This window comes from Emys orbicularis, chromosome 1, assembly GCF_028017835.1.
Source record: "Emys orbicularis isolate rEmyOrb1 chromosome 1, rEmyOrb1.hap1, whole genome shotgun sequence".
Classification (NCBI taxonomy): Eukaryota; Metazoa; Chordata; order Testudines; family Emydidae; genus Emys; species Emys orbicularis.
Genome location: NC_088683.1, coordinates 371809833 through 371829267, shown reverse-complemented (window position 1 = coordinate 371829267; position 19435 = coordinate 371809833). Strand labels below are relative to the sequence as shown.

The following is a 19435-nucleotide window of genomic DNA, read 5'->3' as shown; positions in this document are numbered from 1 at the left end:
CCTCTCGGGGATTACCTGTGCTGAGGGGAGAACCCTTCCGTCTGTGTAAGTAGTGTCTATATTGAAGCGCTATGGCAGTAACGCTGTAGCTTTATAAGTGTAAACAACCCTTCAAGCAGATCTTCCAGAAAAACATCCAGTCTGGATCTGCCAATATGGGGAATTGGAGAATCCAGCAATTCCCTTCACAGTGTGACCCAATGGTTAATTACCCTCAGTGCTAATATTTGGCCCTAATTTCAAGCTGGAATTTGCCTGGCTTCGGCTTCAAGCCCTTCGGTCTTGCTCCGCCTTTGTCTTGTGGATTACAGTGCCCATTATTACCCGTGATTTTCTCCCCATGAAAGTCTCCACTTGATCATCTTTTTGATAAGTTAAACAGATATAAACGTTAAGTCTAACGATCCAGCCTTTTCTCTATCCTCCACTCATTTTTGTTGCTCCTTTCTGCCCTCTCTCCAAGTTTTTTACATTCTTTTTCCAATGTGGACCCCAGAATTGGATGCAGTTTATTTCACCAATCCCATGTGAAGCGGTCAAATCCTTCCCCTGCTCTAACTCACTAACTCAATATTTACCCCTACTAAATCAAATGGCTCTGAGAAATCAAGGTTCATTACATCAGCATTTTCCCCTTGATCCACCAAATGTGTTCCACCAATGTGTACTCTCAAAAAAGGATGAAATCAGGTTTATTTGACAAGATCTGTTTTGCATAAACCATGTTGGTGACTGGCATTATTTACATTTCTAGACTTTTTTTTTAACTAATCCCATACCAGTTTTTCCGTTGTTTCTTAACCTAGTCAATTCTTTTATAAAAAACAAAACAAAACAAAACAAAACCTTTCACTTTATTTTTTAATACTTCAAACTTAACACAGGAATTGACATAAAACTTTTCCAGGATTTCTCTTGATGTTAATATACTTAATAAACTCCTTTTTGTGAGTTTTCCCTGATATCCTAACGTCCCTTATGAATTTTCTTAATTTCCAATTTCTGTTCTTGGCTATCTATTTTCCCTTTTTCCTCTTTGTTATATATTGCTTCTCCCCCTCCTCCCGACATTTGCTGCCTTCACTTTGCCACTGATCTGGGTTTTTACCCAAAGTTGTTCACTTTGTTGACTGTGGAATCATCAGTTTTCTGCTATCTAATAAACTGTTATCAAAGAATTACCAATATGCATTCATATTTTTCTGTCTACATTTTTCCTTCCAATCAGTTTTGCTGATAATTTTCCTCAGCTTTGGGGAAATAGTCCTCTTGGACCACTAAGTGTCTATCTATGGTAATGGTTCAGAACTGTCCATTTGAATGTAAATCAGTTTCCTTTTTTATTTTCTCCCCATATCATATGCTCTCATCTTTGTCACTTGTGCTCCCCATTCTCAAAGCCTGCCTTGGAAATCCCTTTTACACATGCTATACCCTTAATAGAGACTGGTTGATCAAAACTGAACACGTACCACGAACCTGTTATTCTCCATCCCATATCTTAGGGATCTGAACATTGTTTTGTTTTGTCCACTGCTGCGAATGAGCAAGTGTTTATCATGAGCTGCTATCAATGGCACCCAGGTCTTTTCCTTGAGTTATGTTCTAGTTGGAATGTTTCTCTCAGCACAATCTGCTTCTCCTATGAGAACAGCCTCCACTACTGAATGCAGTGTCTCATATTAACGTTGTCTCTCCATTCAGGCATTTCTACTGCGACCATCACCCGAGATTCTGGGAAAACACTGGAAGTCAGGGGAGCATATACTAAATCCAGGAGAAACCCTTACGAGTCAGAGTTGGACTCTTTCTCCCCTACTCCATGTCAGATTCTAACACAAGCGACTTCACCAACCCCTCCACCTTCATCCTACTTGGCATTCCGGGCCTGGAGGCAGCCCATATCTGGATCTCCATTCCCTTCTGTGCTATGTACACCATAGCCGTCTTGGGGAACTTCACCATCCTGTTCATTGTGAAGAGGGAGCCAAGCCTCCACGGGCCCATGTTCTATTTCCTCTGCATGCTGGCCGTCAGCGACCTGGTCATGTCCACATCCACCGTACCCAAAATGTTGAGCATCTTCTGGTTCAATTCCAGGGAGATCAGTTTCAGTGCCTGCCTCACCCAGATGTACTTCCTTCACTCCTTCTCAGGGATGGAGTCTGGAATCCTCGTGGCCATGGCTTTTGATCGCTACGTGGCCATCTGCAATCCTCTGAGACATTCCAGCATCCTGACAAACTCAGTTGTGGCCAAGATAGGCCTGGCCGTGGTGCTGCGTAGTGTCATAGTCACATTACCCTATCCCTTCCTGGCGAAGCAGTGGCCATATTGCAGAACCAACATCATCTCCCACTTCTGTTGTGGGCATATAGCTGTGGTGAAGCTGGCCTGCGCTGACATCAGTATCAGTAGTTATTATGGCCTGTTTGATCTTCTCTCTGTGATCGGAATGGATGTGTTTTTTATCACCGTGTCCTATACTCAGATCCTCCGGGCCATCTTCCGCCTCCCCACAAAGGATGCCCGGCTCAAAACTTTTGGGACCTGCATCTCTCATGTTTGTGCCATCTTAGCTTTGTACGTCCCAGATTTCTTCTCCTCTCTCATGTACCGGTTTGGCCACAATGTACCACTGCACTTCCTCATTCTCATTGCCAGTGTTTACTAGCTGGTGCCCCCCACGCTACACCCCATCATTTATGGGGTGAGGACCAAACAAATCCGGGGCAGGCTGCTCCAGCTCCTTACTCATAGAGAGACCTAAATGTTTCCTCCTTGTACTCTGGCTCTCAGATTGAGCTCTGTGCAGAGCTGGCTGGTGCATGGTGCTGGGGCCCCTTCCCTGAATCACTTCCTGGACAGACAGAGAGACATTAAACCCTTTCCTGTTCTTACTGTGCTGTGTCAATGTGTTGAACTGGGGAGTCAGTCTATGTACACTACACTGGGTTGTGACCTTTCTAATTGCTGGTAGCTGGATCCCTGAAATTGCAATCTTGCCTCACCTCTTCTGTCAAGCCTCGACCCTGCTTTGTGTCTTCTCCCAAAGGTGCTGCCCCTCTCATTTGCTCCTGTCTTCCCCTCCCCTTGTCATCTGCGACCCAGTCATCTCTAAAACCAGTATGTTCTCCCATCCTATGGCAAGTCACTTAAGGGACATTGGTTAATGTTAAAATTGTAATTTTATTCTTACATTGTTACTAACTCTGTCGAGAGAGACCCCATCAGGACTCCTGGGATCTATCTCAGCTCTAGGAGGATAGTGGGGTATAGTGGGTTACAGCAGGAAGCAGAAACATCTGGGGTCTAGCTAAGAAGATCAGAATGGCAAAACTGGGTAAAACCAATGGTCCATGTAGCCCAGTAGCCTGTCTTCTAACAGTGCTCAGTGCCAGGTGCTTCAGAGGGAATGAACAGAACATGGGCATCATCATGTGATTCGTGTAGAGCAGCTCAGGAGAAAGGGCCAGAAGCCCCGAGCCCGGGCTGCCTCAGCTACAGCTGGCAGGAGTTCAAGCCTCTAGCCCCAGTAGGAGCCACTGGGGAAGATCAAGCTGCCCTGGCAGCAGTGGCAGAAGAAGCCCTCAGTTCAGGCTGCCCCAAGCGCTAGCAGCAGCTACAGAGCACAGACAGGAGCTGCGGGGGGAAAGGGGGAGAGAAGTCCTACTCATTTGTGTCCCCTCCACCTTCCATACCGCTGCCAACCAGGGGCTGTCTCCTTTCCCCATGTCCTTAGATGAACCTCATGGGGTGGTTTTTTTGCCTCCCCTCCCTCACCATTTAGGGGCTGATCTCTTCCGTCCATCTCCCTTTCCCTTTCTTGAGATAGAGACATGTTAATTAATTTCATTGGATGACCCCTAGTTTTTGTGTTATGACAAAGGGTAAATAACATTTCCTTATTTATGTTCTCCACACCATTCATGATTTTATAGACCTCTCTCATATCCCCACTTAGTCGTCTCTTTCCCAAGTTGAAAAGGCCCATTCTTATTAGTCTCTCCTCATATGGTAGTTGTTCCATACCCCTAACCATTCCTTTGCCCTGTTTCCATAACTTTTTCAATTCTAATATATCTTTTTGAGATGGGAAGACGAGATCTGTAGGCAGTGTTTTAGGTGTGGGCTTACCATGCATTTATAAAGAGGTAATACGATATTTTCAGTCTCATTATCTTTCACTTTCTAACTGATTCCATGATGCACAAGGGGTGGATGTTTTCAGAGAACTATCCACAATGAAGTCAAGCTCTCTTTCTTGACTGGTAACAGATAGCTTAGACCCCCTCATTTTATATGTATAGTTGGGATTATGTTTTCCATTACATTGTCCACAAGTCCCTGGAGCATACTTTGTCCCTCCTGCAACTCATGGCTTCTTCTGTAACTGGAGTCTGTCTGTCTGCTGCAGCCATAGTCGTGCCACTGAAGAGTCCGCTCTGCCACCCTTTTGCCTCTCTTCTTCCCCAGCTTCTCCTGACTCATCCAGTCTCTTTGGTTTTGAAGGTCTGAACAACACTTCCTCTCTCTGATCCCTCTTCTGGGGCATTGGAAAAGGCACAGCTAAAAGCAACAACAGTGATAAGGGGTATGGAACACTTTCCATATGAGGAGAGATTAAAAAGTCTGGAACGTTTCAATTTGGAAAAGAGATGATGTAGGTGGGATATGAGGTCTGTAAATCATGCATGATTTGGGGGGGAAATGAATAAGGAAATGTTGTTTACTCCTTCACGTAACAGAAGAACTGGGGGACACGCAATGAAATTAATAGGCAGCAGCTTTGAAACAAAAAAAATAAAGTATTTATTCACAGTCAAACTGAGCAACTCTGGTCCAGAGGGTATTGTGAAGGCCAAGACTGTAACAGGGTTCTAATAAAAGCTAGATAACGTCAATCAATGGCTATTCGCCAGGATGAGCAGAGATGATGTCTCTAGCCTTTGTTTGCCAGAATCTGGGTGTGGGCGACATGAACCACTTGATGATTTCCATTTTCTGTTCAGTCCTTCTGAGGCACATGGCATTGGCCACTTTCGGCAAACAGGATACTGGGCTAGATGGAGCATTGGTCTTACTCAATATGGGCCTGCCAATGTTCTTATGTAGTCCCAAGATTTATCTCCCCCCCCACACTGGAACCCACTCCGCTTCCAGAGCTGTGGCATGGTGTCACATGGAAACCACAGGTAGGTGCTTTACAGGCTATTGCTCACTACTTCCGGGAGGTATCCCCCTTTTACAGATGGGAAAATTGAGGCAGCAGAAGAGGAAGTGTCTTGAGCCAGGAACATCAGCCAAGAGTCCCTAGATGCCAATCCATTGCTTAGTGTCTCTCAGACCTGGCTCGTATGTTCCATGCAACAGCAAAGAGGTGTGATGTTCTCTCTCCCTTTATTTCTCTAGTGAGGGATTTTCCCCTGATTTCCATGGGGCTGCACCCGCTTTTAGCAGCTGAGGATTTGGCCCAAGTGAATGAATTATAGATAAAGCATCAACAGTGAGCTCAGAGCAAAGAGTCCAAGCTCCACCATGGATTCGCTGGGTGACCTTGTCACTGGGGGACCAGAGTAGGCCCTAATCAGGGCTGTAGAATCACACACTGCACTGATTTGATACCCTGCAGCACATCTATGGGCTATATCCATTATGTATAGAAAAGTGTGCTGCTTTGCATTATGTGTAGAGAAATATGCAGCCCAAGAAGTGTGCTGCTCATCCGGAGCTCGAATTCAGGATGTGACAGAGTGTCTGCCAAGTCTGATCAAGACCTCGGACCACTACCCCTTCTTACTTCTCCACGTGGGCACCAATGGTACTGCCAAGAATTACCTTGAGCAGATCACTGCAGACTATGTGGCTTTGGGAAGAAGGATAAAAGCATTTGATGCACAAGTCGTGTTCTCATCCATCCTCCCTGTTGAAGGAAAAGGCCCAGGTAGAAACCGTTGAATTGTGGAGGTGAATGCGTGGTTATGCAGATGGTGTCAGAGAGAGGGCTTTGGATTCTTCCACATGGGATGTTGTTCTGGGAAGAAGGATTGCTAGGAAGAGATGGGCTCCAACTAATGAAGAGAGGAAAGAGCATCTTTGCAGACACCCTTGCTAACCTAGTGAGGAGGGCTTTAAACTAGGTACGCCGGGGGATGGGGACCTAAGCCCAGAGGTAAGTGGGGAAGTAGAATACCAGGAGGAAACACAAGGAGGATGTTACAAGTCGGGAACCCTCCTGATTCATACTGAGAAAGCAGGGAAATCAGCTAGTTATCTTAGGTGCATGTAGAAGAACGCAAGAAGCTTGGGAAATAAGCAGGAAGAATTGGAAGTCCTGGCACAATCAAGGAACTATGATGTGATTGGAACAGCAGTAACCATGAGATGGTTGAGTTCCAGAGACCCAGGGCCTGGTCTTGCTGAATATAAATATTTGCTCAACCCCTGCCCGAGGGCCAGAGGGACTGAATCTTTGTTGCTCTGCCCCGAACCAGGGCCAGTGCCTGCTTGTTATATAGAAGTTGCTCAGCTCCTGTCTGAGGACCGGAGCCCGAGACTCGCTACTGCCCACCAACCAGGTGTGAAAAACTGTTTTGTTTTGCCTCTACAACTGCCGCAGCGCAAATCCCCCACGGCCAGGCTAGTTCCCCGACACAACTGAAAGGAAGTAGCGAGACCCTCTTAAGCACATTCCCAGAGATCGATCAGGGCAGCATTCGGTTTCTAAGGAGGCTAAATTCCTTTGGGATTTACCATGAAGATAAGAGCATAAGAATGGACATACTGGGTCAGACCATCAAGCCCAGTATCCTATCCTCTGACAGTGGCCAATGGCAGGTTCCCCAAAGGGAATGAACAGACAGGTTATCATCAAGTGACTCATGCCCTGTCACCCAATCCCAGCTTCTGGCAAACAGAGGCTAGGTACACCATTCCTGCCCATCCTGGCTAGTAGACATTGATGGACCTATCTTCTATGAATCTATCTAGCTCTCTTTTGAACCGCATTATAGTATAGGCCTTCACAACACCCTCTGGCAAGGAGTTCCAGAGGTTGACAGTACGTTGCATGAAAAAATACTTTCTTGTGTTTGTTTTAAACTTGCTACCTATTAATTTCATTTGGTGGCCCCTTGTTCTTGTATTATGAGATGGAGTAAATAACACTTCCTTATTTACTTTCTCTATATCACTCATGATTTTTAGACCTCTATCATATCCCTGCTTAGTCGACTCCTTTCCAAGCTGAAAAGTCCCAGTCTTATTAATCTCTCCTCATACGGAAGCCATTCTATACCCCTAATAATTTTTGTTGCCCTTTTCTGAACCTTTTCCAATTCCAATATATCTTTTTTGAGATGGGGCGACCATATCTGCACGCAGTATTCAAGGGGCGGGCGTATCATGACTTTATATAGAGGCAATATCATATTTTCTGTCTTATTATCTATCCCTTTCTTGATGATTCCCAACATTCTGTTTGCTTTTTTGACAGCCTCTGCATATTGAGTGGATGATTTCAGAAAACTGGGATAGAGACTATGATGGAGAATATCTTATTGTCCTTATATAAATCTATGGTATGCCCATATCTTGAATACTGCGTACAGATGTGTTCTCCTCATCTCAAAAAAGATGCACTGGCACTAGAAAAGGTTCAGAGAAGGGCAACTAAAATGAGGAGGGGTTTGGAATGGGTCCCATATGAGGAGAGATTAAAGAGGCTAGGATTTTTCAGCTTGGAAAGAGGAGACTAAGCCCTGGTGTACACTATGATTTTAGGTCGAATTTAGCAGCGTTAGGTCGATTTAACTCTGCACCCATCCACACGAACAAGCTCTTAAAATCTATTTCTGTACTCCTCCCCAGCAAGGGGTTTAGCACTAAAATCGACCGTGCTGGGTCGAATTTGGGGTAGTGTGGACACAATTCGATGGTATTGGCCTCCGGGAGCCATCCCAGAGTGCTCCATTGTGACCGCTCTGGACAGCACTCTCAACTCAGATGCACTGGCCATGTAGACAGGAAAAGCCCCGCGAACTTTTGAATTTCATTTCCTGTTTGGCCAGCATGACTACCTGATCAGCCAGGTGACCATGCAGAGCTCATCAGCACAAGTGACCATGGAGTCCCAGAATCACAAAAGATCTCCAGCATGGACCGAACGGGAAGTACTGGATCTGTTCACTGTATAGGGAGAAGAATTCGTGCAGGCAGAACTCCGTTCCAAAAGACGAAATGCAAATATATTTGCCAAAATCTCCAAGGGCATGATGGACAGAGGCTGCAACAGTGACACACAGTAGTGCCACATGAAAGTTAAGGAGCTGAGGCAAGCCTACAAAAAATCAAAGGATGCAAATGGTCACTCTGGGACAGAGCTCCGTACATGCTGGTTCTATGATGAGCTGTATGAAATTCTGGGGGTGGCCCCTACCACTACCCCACCACTGTCCGTGGACACCTGCAACGGGGGAGTCTCATGCAACAGGTATGATGAGTTTGAAGATGAGGAAGACGATGAGGAGGAGGAGGTTGAGGATAGCGCACAGCAGGCATGCAGAGAATCCCTTCTCCCGGGCAGCCAGGAACAGTTCATCACCCAGGAGCCAATACACTCCCAACCCTCCCAACCCTGGCTCCCGGATCATGAAGCCGGGGAAGGAACCTGTAGTGAGTGTACCTTTCTAAATATAATACAGGGTTTAAAAGCAAGTGTGTTTAATGATTAATTTACCGTGCCAAGCTAGTAGCAAGTAGTCTGGAATCATTGCAGAATAAAACCTTGCAGCGAATAGGCCGGGCTTTGGCTGTTTGCCTTTGGATGAAACTAAATCATCCCCCCTGTTAGCCACGCAGTGGGGGGAGGCCCGTTCATGGCTGACCGGGATCTTCCCTGATACTAGCCATGCGGGGTGAGGGGGGTGGGGAGGTGAAGCGATCATCCCAGAGAATTGGGTGTGGGGGGGGTGGATTCTGCTGCACATTCACCCTAAAACCCAATGGGCTTTGCTTGGTATGGGAAAGGAGGGCGCTGCTGTTTTAAACCATTCCCACATGTTATGAAGGTTGAAGAAGCCGAAACCCTTTGCCTTACCATGGCTGCCTGCAAGACGAATTCTGTTGCCCAGTGAGCATGTGTGATGTCTCACACCAAACCAGCAGGCACTCAATATAAGAGGCAAAATGCGACCTTGTAGCAAAAGCACATGTGCTATGTAATGTGAATCACTTGATTCAGTGTGAAATAGTCTTCCCTTTGTTCTCTAAAATGTATCTTTTTAAATACTACTCTTCCTTTTTTTCCTCCTGCAGCTGCAAATGTTTCTATGCTCCCCCCATCGTCTCCGTCCCAGAGGCTAGTGCAGATTAGAAGGTGAAAAAAACGCACTCGCAACGAGGTGTTCTTAGAGCTCATGAAGTCCTCCCACACTGAAAGAGCTCAGCAGAATGTGTAGAGGCAAACAATGGCAGAGTCCAGGACAGCATTAAATGAATGCAATGAGAGGAGGCAGGATGCAATGCTGAGGCTAATGGGGGAGCAAACTGACATGATCAGGCTTCTGATGGAGCTGCAGGAAAGGCAGCAGGAGCACAGACCACCACTTCAGCCCCTGTATAACTGCCTGCCCTCCTCCACAAGTTCCATATCCTCCTGACGCAGACGCCCAAGAACGCAAGGAGGGGGAGGCTACGGGCACCCAGCCACTGCACCCCAGAGGATTGCTCAAGCAACAGAAGGCTGGTATTCAATAAGTTTTGAACTGTAGTGTGGCCCTGTCCTTCCCTCCTCCCCTCATCCACCACCCCACCCAGTGCTTTCCTACTCCCCCACCCCTCCCAGGCTACCTTGCGAGTTTTCCCCCTGTGACGGTCCACGCTCATGGGGTCAGGGCAGTGTGGACTATCAGTCACAGTCTATAGCGCCACCGTGTGGTGCAGGGCAGCATGGCCTAGCGGCCGGAGTCTACAGTGCTCCCTTTGTTGCAGGGCAGTGTGGCCTAACGGCCGGATTCCATAAAGTCACCCTTTGGTGCAGGGTAGCATGGCCTAGTGGCCAGAGTCTATAGCATTGGGGTGTGGCTACCCCAGTAGGGGGGCCCGGGCCCACCCGACTCCACCGGGCCCCGACCAAGGACCCTAACAGTGGCGTAGTTGCTTGCAACTGACTCAGCGGGGGGAGGTCCTGCCAAAACACGCTGAGTTTCCCTGGGTGGGAGGTACCACTCCAACACCCTCCCTGGGTCACTTCCTACCTGAGTCTGTGGTGCAGTTTCCCATGAGACATTGATACCCCTGTGTTTGACAGGTCCAGTCGTCTCCAGGGTCTCCTCCAGTCGCTGGGGTGCAGGCGAGCTCTGGACGGCTGCGATTCCCGGTGTGGTCAGAGGTTGTGGCTGGCCCTCCGTAGGAGCTTCCTCGGCAGGTCCTTCCCCTGTGACCTCCAGCCCAGAATGAGCCAGTCTCCCTCCCTTTATACTACTAGAGCACTTGGAGCATGCCCAGTCTTGCCAGGGAGGCGGGACTTCCGCTGTCAGCCCCTGGGGCCTAACCCTGTCTGGGCTAGTGCGGGGAATGCCGACCCCGTCACACCCCCTATTTGTGTGATGAATTAATAAAGAATGCATGATTTGGAAACACTAATGACCTTATTGCCTCTGAAAGTGGTGATCGAAGGCGGGAGGTCGGTTGGCTTAGACAGAAGTAGAGTCAACCAAGGAGGCGGATTTTCATCAAGGAGAAACAAAGAGAACTGTCACACCGTAGCCTGGCCAGTCATGAAACTGGTTTTCAAAGCTTCTCTGATGTGCAGCACGCCCTGCTGTGCTCTTCTAATCGCCCTGGTGTCTGGCTGGTGTAATAGGCCACCAGGCGATTTGCCTCAACCTCCCACTCCACCATAAACGTGTCCCCCTTACTCTCACAGATATTGTGGAGCGCACAGCAAGCAGCAATAACAATGGGAATATTGGCTTCATTGAGGTCTAATCTAGTCAGTAAACTGCACCAAGACACTTTTAAACGTCCAAATGCACATTCTACCACCATTCTGCACTTGCTCAGCCTATAGTTGAACTGCTCCTTACTACTGTCCAGGGTACCTGTGTATGGCTTCATGAGCCATGGCATTAAGGAGTAGGCTGGGTTCCCCAAGGATAACTATAGGCATTTCAACATCCCCAACATTAATTTTCTGGTCTGGGAAGTTAGTTCCTTCCGGCAGCTGTTAAAACAGACCAGAGTGCCTGAAGATGCGAGTGTCATATACCTTTCCCGGCCATCCCACGTTGATGTCGGTGAAACATCCCCTTATGATCCACCAGTGCTTGCAGCATAATTGAAACGTACCCCTTGTGGTTTACTTACTGGCTGCAACTGGGACTGCCTCTGGCCTTCTACTCAGATGAACCAGAGGAACCCCATGGGATCCAGGTGCCAACCGACGGGAGGGTAGCAAGTGGCCTGAAGCAGCCGACCCTAGTCTGATTGCGTTGTGGCCAGAGATCCAGTCAGCGTGTTTTGGCTGGTTTCCCAGCTGACCCAGTGGCGGAATTCTACAGCACTCTTAGGGCTGGGACGCAATGGAGTCAGGAAGGCCCACATCCCTCTACCCCTGCCACCGCAGCCCTGGGGTGGAAATCCCCCCTCTCTAGGCTAATGAGCCTGCAATTGTCAGCCATCCAATGGAGCTAGGATGCCTGACCCTCTTTCTGCTCGGCCCTGAATAGAGGCCTGAGCCATGGACTTTTTGCTGCCCACCCTGACTGAGGACTTGGGGATAATAACGATTCCTTTGCTGCTCAGCCCTGGGTACAGGCCCGAGCCACAGACCCTTTACCACCCGTCCTGACTGAGGGCCAGGGGCTCATAACTGACTGTTTGCTGCTCAGCCCTCAATACAGGCCAAAGCCATAGACTCTTTGCTGCCCTGCCCTGATGAAGGGCTTGGACTCAAAACATTTTTCTCCTTTGCCTGATTGCAGGTTAGAGACCCTAAATGACAACTGGTTTACCCGGACTGCTGTCCAGAGACACACGCTTTGGGTTGCCTTTCAAATTCCCTATCTGTGGGTGACAGCAAGCGGTGTAGTGAGGCAGAGTGGCCTCCAACTGACCCAGAAGGCGAGGAAAAACCACAAAGCAAATACAAGGAATCTTAAGAGGGGTGCTGGTATGAGTAATGTGGAATAAGTAAACAAACTGAAAGATCTGATGGGAAACTGTGTAAGGAGCAAAGGTGTTACAAGTTTGATTGAATGTTTGACCTTGTTCCTCAGGAGTGTTTCTTAAACATATGTACAGATGATGTAAAACAATGTCTATGGGTCAAAAAGGTGAAAAATATGGATGAGATGGTTTCTCTAGCAGTTGATTTTGAGCAGACACGAGCATCTATTGTGAATAAACCAGAGAGAAAGGGGTATAAATTTGTTGGAAAACATGGTTCTCTTTTACTCCATTCCTCTAATCCTCGACTCATATCTCCTGTTAAATCAGAAGAGTCCAGCAGGTGCTATCATTGTAATTCCACTGACCACATGAGGAATAAATACCCTGTGCTGGAAGGAAGCAGGCAGCATGTAGGTCATGTGAATGCTGCAACCCTGAGCACAGAAACTCCTCAGTCACCTGTCACTTATCATACTGGGTTTGTAAAATTATCCTCTACACAATCACATATGAGGCACATCTAGGCTGTCAGCATTATTTGCAGGGAACACCTTCAGTGGGAAGATACAGGGCAGAAGTTTCTGTGGTTAGCAGGGTATAGAGCAAGAAGACAAGACACTGCCAGGACAGATGGAAGAGCTTCTAGTAGAGGAGGTCAAAAAATCCTTGTGCCTTCGGCTCAAGTGCACATACAAACCGAGTGTTGGGAAGCTTTATTATCAGTTTGGGTAGTACAGGTGTGGCCAACCTGAGCCTGAAAAGGAGCCAGAATTTTCCAATGTACATTGCTAAAGAGACAAAGTATTACGTCTGCCGCTCCCCCATCATCCCCCTCTCTGCTCCCAGCTCTGTCGAGGCATGCAGGAGGCTCTGGGGAGGGGAAGGAGTGAGGGCACGGCAGGCTCAAGGGAGGGCACAGGAAGATGTGTCCCAGAAGGGAGAACAGAGAAGGGAGACGGAATCCTAGAAACCACTGGGGAGGTGGGTATGAGTTCCTTTAACATGGCAGCAGGAGGCAACAGCACCTCAGGAAGGGAGGGGGGAGTAGCACCTCTCAGTGTGACAGCTGTCCAGTCTGTTAGCTGTGAGCCCTTCACAACTGAACAGGGGGCAGATCCCGCCCTAGAGAGCCAAGGGGTATCTGTCTTGGGGAGGGGGGCAGAGGGGGAATCTGGGAAAGGAACAGTGGGAGTACAGGAATGTCTCCTCACTGGTCACTTGGGACAGGATGCCCAGGACAGAATGGCTGATTCAGCATCTGCCCATCCAGGCACTCCACCTGTGACTCAAGTTTCGCGAGGAAACTGTGTAACTGACCACCTGGAGGGGAGCAGTCACACAACTGACTTCTTGGGGATAGAGAGAGGGGTGACAGAGGGTACCCCAATCCAGGTTCCTGGCGTGCTTGTGAAAATGAACTGTCTCTATAGAATCATAGAATCACAGATTAGGGTTGGAAGTGACCTCAGGAGGTCATCTCGTCCAACCCCCTGCTCAAAGCAGAACCAATCCCCAACTAAATCCTCCCAGCCAGGGCTTTGTCAATCCAGGGCTGAAAAGCCTCTAAAGATGGTGATTCCACCACCTCCCTAGGTAACCCATTCCAGTGCTTCACCACCCTCCTAGTGAAATAGTGTTTCCTATTATCCAACCTAGACCTGCCGCAGTGCAACTTGAGATCATTATTCCTTCTTCTGTCATCTGCCACCATTTAGAACAGCCGAGCTACATCCTCTTTGGAACCTCCCTACAGGTAGTTGAAGGCTGCTATCAAATCTCTCCTCACTCTTCTCTTCTGCAGACTAAACAAGCCAAATTCTCTCAGCCTCTCCTCGTAAGTCATGTGCCCCTACCGCCTGATCATTTTATTGCCCTCTGCTGGATTCTCTCCTACTTGTTCACATCCTTTCTGTAGTGGGGAGGCTGAAAACTGGACACAATACTCCAGATGTGGCTTCACCAGTGCAGATTAGAGGGGAATAATCACTTCCTTCGATCTGCTGGCAATGCTCCTACTAATACAGCCCAATATGCTGTTAGCCTTCTCGGTAACAAGGGCTCACTGCTGACTCATATCGCACTTCTCATCCACTGTAATCCCCAGGTCCTTTTCTGCAGAAATACTGCTTAGCCAGTCGGTCCCCAGCTTGTAGCTTGGGATTCTTCCATCCTAATTTCAGGACTCTGCACTTGTCCTTGTTGAACCTCATCAGATTTCTTTTGGCCCAATCCTCCAATTTGTCTAGGTCTCTCTGGACCATATCCCTACCCTCCAGCATATCTACCTCTCCCCCCAGCTTTAAGAGAGGATGTAGATCTGACTGAATAAATAGTTGTCTGTGAAAATGCTAATGACCCACCTGACAGAGGGGAGGAGGAAATTCTCTGGGCTGGTAAGACACAGAAAGAGGCCAGGTATGATCTGCTGGGAGAAGGCACAACGCTTTGCCCAGAGAGCACAGATCACCATCACAACCCTCTAGGGAAAAAAAGTGTTATGAGTGGGGATCACAGGGAAAGCCTGATGAGTTAAGAATGTAAGAGCACTTTGCATGTTGTCTAGCCCTCACCACACTGTCGAAGCAGAAGGCGTGGTGTAATAATTATACTTGGAAACGCCTAGCTGTAATAAAAGATTTGATGGTATTGGTAAATATCATGATGGAAAGTTAGTTGCTAATGGTAAATCTTATGACAAAAAAAATTAGTACTGATGGTAAACCTATGAAAAGGTGAAGCAGGCATGATTTTGAGAGAAAGCTTTTGGACATACTAGAAGTAATCAACAAGAAACCGTACATGATTATTGCTTCTCAGAGAACACCTGTTCACAGGCTAAAAGCTTGTCACAGTAGGGAAATTATAATATACCTGGTGTGCTGTCTGGAGGGGGAAACTGAGGCACAACACCTCATGGTGTTGATGAATATATGTATTGAGTTACAACTAGTTGGAAAAACACAATGGTTAACAATACTGCACAGAAAGCACACTTGCTGACTTTTGAGATCACGAGGCTCATCTTCAAAGTGTTGAAAGTACATAGAAGTTTGGAGGAACATCTGTGGATAACACTACAATGTTTGTAACACTTGGGAGTTGTATGATCAAAAAATAAAGAGGGCCTTGAGCACACTGCTTCTGCATCAGACAGTGACTAACAGTCCTGCAGTAAATTAAGGGGAGAGGTGTGACATTCTGTGCCCCAAAGCAACACCCAGTCGCCCCCATATTTACCATGGTGATATGACTATGATGTTAGTTTTTATAAAGTATATAAAATATGTGATGTATTTGTATACCTATATCATTTTTGTACCTAACGTTCTGAAAGCATGCAAGGGCATGTGACCAGCTCCTGTTCCCTGGACTCCATCTTGTGTCTGTACTTTTCCACTAACTGTGCTGGGGGCTTTTGCTTGGAAAAATGAAGTTCCCTCTACATGGCAGAAGCTATAAAATGTGAAAGTGACATCATCACTTGGCCTCACCCCCCAAACAACAGAACACGAAAGACCTTAGAACCTGGAACTAAACTCGGGCTGTGGTCCCAGGCTGAAGGGATTTCTAGCCTATGTATGGAAGATTGGTGGATTGTTTGTCCCATCAGGGTGAGACACTGTTTGATTCAAAGCCTGTCTAGTGTATAGAACTTAGATTGTGATGTTGTTTATTTCTCAGATTTCAACTTTGTTCTTTACATTATTACGTATAATCACGTAAACAATCGATCTTTCTGTAATTAATACATCTGGGAATGGGAAATAAACCTATACTGGTGAGGCTTTTGGCCAGGGCAAGAGGGTACAGCTCTTGGGTCCTAGGCTGGGGAGCTGGGGGGAACGGGCTGGAGTCTATCTATTGCTGTTTCATGGCTGGCTAGTGAAATCATTCATGTACCTGGAGCTGGGTGTGTCCCTGTCTGTGTATGGCTGTGTAAGTGCAGGACCTGAGAGGATTTCAGCTTGTCAATGCCTCACAGTGTGGGAAGGGGCCCAGATTGGTATGCCAGAGGGCTTGGCGGTCCCCAGTTCAGGGTTGCAACCCAGGTAATTCCCTGCCCCCCTCCAGTGAACAGGCCCTGAAAGACTGTGAGTCCATTTCCACGTTTTCATGTGGTCACTGACTGACAGAGAGACCGTGGTTATGGAAGGGAAGTCAGGACACTTGGGTTCTGTCTGTCTGTCTCTATGTGACCTTGTCTCCCCATGCCTCAGTTTACCGATCATTGAAATGGGGAAGTTTCATGATGACTTTCCTTTGCTAGGTGTTTTGAAGATCCATCAATGAAAGCTGCTACACAGTATGATAATAGTTACTGATGAGAATTACTGATCTCTGATCCCATGTGTTTGCTGTAAGTGCTTGTGTCTCCTCTTAGTCAACTTTCTCCAGATCTCTCTGTCTACTATCTACCTATCTGTTCTGAGAATTTACAGGAAATCAGATCCTCTGGAGAGTTAGGCATTATCCTTACTTTTCTTACTCATCAACTATAATTTTTAAATATATGCACACAAACGTACAGAGCAGCCAATTCCTCTCTGACTCAGCACAGAGCCCAAGCGTTCTCATCTCCCTTTGGGAAGGTTCCTTAATTACTGTTTACTCCTAAAGCTGGATAATTAGCAGAGAAGCGGAGACATGCTTCTCTACAGCCTGTTTTCTTTCAGAGCCTCCCTTCTTCTCTAGAGGCTGAGCGAACCCCACTGTGATTACACAGAGCTATATTATAAATGGTGCACATCCCCGTGTTGTCTCTCTGTGTGGGATGCTGCTGCAGATGCTGGGTTCAGAGAGGTGTGGGTCATGGATACCTGAGGTGGATACCTATGGAGGACACTTCTGTCTCAGAATTCACAGGTACCCATCTCTTGCTGAGGAGCTCAACTGATTGACAAACCCTGTGCAATGTGGGTGTGGTGGGATAGAGAGTAAGTCTGTGGTTCTTTCCGCTCTGCACAACCATGAAACTTCCCAGGCCCCTTGCCATAAGTGATGAGTTTGCTAAAGAATCACTAGCCAAAATCTCACTCTTTTCTGTGCACCCCTGCACATCCCGCTTGATGGACTGCAGCCCCGAAGTGGTGCATTTCAGTGGCACAGTGAATCCTTCAGAATGAAAGATGTTAGTAGATGTGCAATACAAGATCAAATTCTGAGACCACTACCCATGCTTTGCTCAGGCCCCAGTGATGCAAAACTCCCTTGGAGGAAGAACTGAGTACAGATGTCAGGAGCCAACTGTGTGTTAATGCACAGACACTGTCACCCCCTCCTCTTGCTTTTCGGGGCAGAGGGACAGGGGCTGTTATCTGACTTTTATCTCCTGGAAAGCTTGGAGGTGCTAGGGCTCCTCGCTAGAACAATACTGAGAATTTTTCAACATGGGTAACACATACTTTCTCCTAGATTCATTCAAGAAGTCGGCTGAACTATAATGCCTGAAACTTTCAAAAAAACAATTCTTCCCAAAGCAGACACCATGGGAAATTTCAGTAAAAACACAGAAAATTTGGCAAACTTATAAGCAACTGGAAATGAGGCCGTCTAATGGAAGGTGTCAGACAGCCTTAACTACAGGTGATGCTACCAGCATCACGTACAATGGCCAATCCATTTGTGAATCCCATTCTTCTATTCTCTTTGCTCCAATAATGTTGATAGCTAGGAGTTCCACAGGCCAAATAGAAATTATGTTAGCAATTATCTTTTCTTAAAGTTATATGTTCAGACTTTCAATTTAACTAAATGTTCCCTTGTTCATGTTGTGAGACACGTTAAATATAAATGCCTGATCTACTTTTTTATCAATAGATCCATAGGGTTTAAGATCAGAAGGGACCATTTGATCATCCAGTCTGACCTCCTGTAAAACACAGGCCCATTAAATTTACCTCTGTATTGAGCTGAAAGAATTATGTGTGACTAAGGCCTGGTCTACACTAGGATTTTACAAGATAGAATGATAGATCCATAGAGTTATAAGGGATCGCGAAGGAGAGCTAGTCTAACCCCCTGACAAGATACAGGATTTTTGTCTTAGTCTCCAATTGAGACCTAGTCCACACCAAGTTGAGGAATGCTATCACGTACCATGATTTGCATGTTATACTTCAGATAATATAACCTAACATTGCATTTGCCTTTTTTGAAACATTTTTCCTAATGTCCAACCTAAACTGTCCTTACTGCAATTTAAGTCCATTGCCTCTTCTCTTCAAAGGTTAAGGAGAACACTTTTTCTCCCTCCTTGTAAGAACCTTCTAGGTATTTGAAAACTGTTATCATGTCCCCCCTCAGTCTTCTCTTATTCAGACTGAACAAACCTTGCTCTTACAGTCATCCCTTATAGGCCATGTTTTCAAGACCCCTAATCATCCTTTACTCGAGTTTTTCCAGATCATTTTGCATTTTTATCCAATTCTCCAAAGACTTACAACCCCTTCCAATTTGCTATAATCTGCAAACTTAATAAGTGTACTCTCTGTGCCATGATCTAAATTGTTGATGAAGACATGGAAAAGAACCGGACCCAGAACTGTTCCCTGTAGTACCCCACTTGTTATGCCCTTACAGCATCACTGTAAACCATTCATTACTACTCTCTGGGATTGTTTTCCAACTAGTTATGCATCCTCCGTATAGTACCTCCATCTAGGTTGTTTTCCCGTAGTTTCTTAATGAGAAGATCATGCGAGATTATATCAAAAGCTGTACTAATGTCTAGATATACCACATCTACTTCTTCCCCCCATCCACAGGGCTTGTTACCTTGTCAAAGAAAGCTAACAGGTTGGTTTGACATGTTTTGTTTTTGACAAATCCATGCTGATTATCATTTATCACTTTATTATCTTCTACACATTTGCAAATTGAATCCTTAATTATATGCTCCATTATCTTACCTGGTACAGAAGATAAGCTTACTGGTCTGTAATAGTCTAGGTTTCCCTTATATCCCTTTTTATAGATAGGCACTATATGTGCTCTTTCCAGTGTTCCAGAATCTTCCCTGACTCCCATCACTTTTAAAAGCTAATAGCTAATGGCTCAGATATCTCCTCAGTCACTTCCTTCAGCGTACTCTAGGATGCATTTCGTCAGGCCCTGGTGACTTGAAGACATATGACTTTTCCATCTAACTTTTAACTTATTTCCTTATTTTATCATCGGAACCTATTCCATTTTCACTGTCATTCTCTATGTTAGGTGTCCAAACACCAACAACTTTTCTGGTGAAAACCTAAACAAAGAAGTCATT

At 46.5% G+C, this 19435-nt stretch overlaps 1 protein-coding gene across 1 annotated transcript; it reads left to right on the top strand.

Moving 5' to 3' along the window:
- The first annotated feature begins 1822 nt into the window (after positions 1–1822).
- On the top strand, positions 1823–2674 carry LOC135891377 (olfactory receptor 52E2-like). The gene has a single exon (XM_065418928.1). The coding sequence runs from the start codon at positions 1823–1825 to the stop codon at positions 2672–2674; it is 852 nt and encodes a 283-aa protein (XP_065275000.1).
- Positions 2675–19435: the final 16761 nt, after the last annotated feature.

Excerpts from the sequence above, each read along its gene's own strand:
- LOC135891377 (XM_065418928.1), top strand. The coding sequence starts at position 1,823 with ATGTCAGATTCTAACACAAGCGACTTCACCAACCCCTCCACCTTCATC.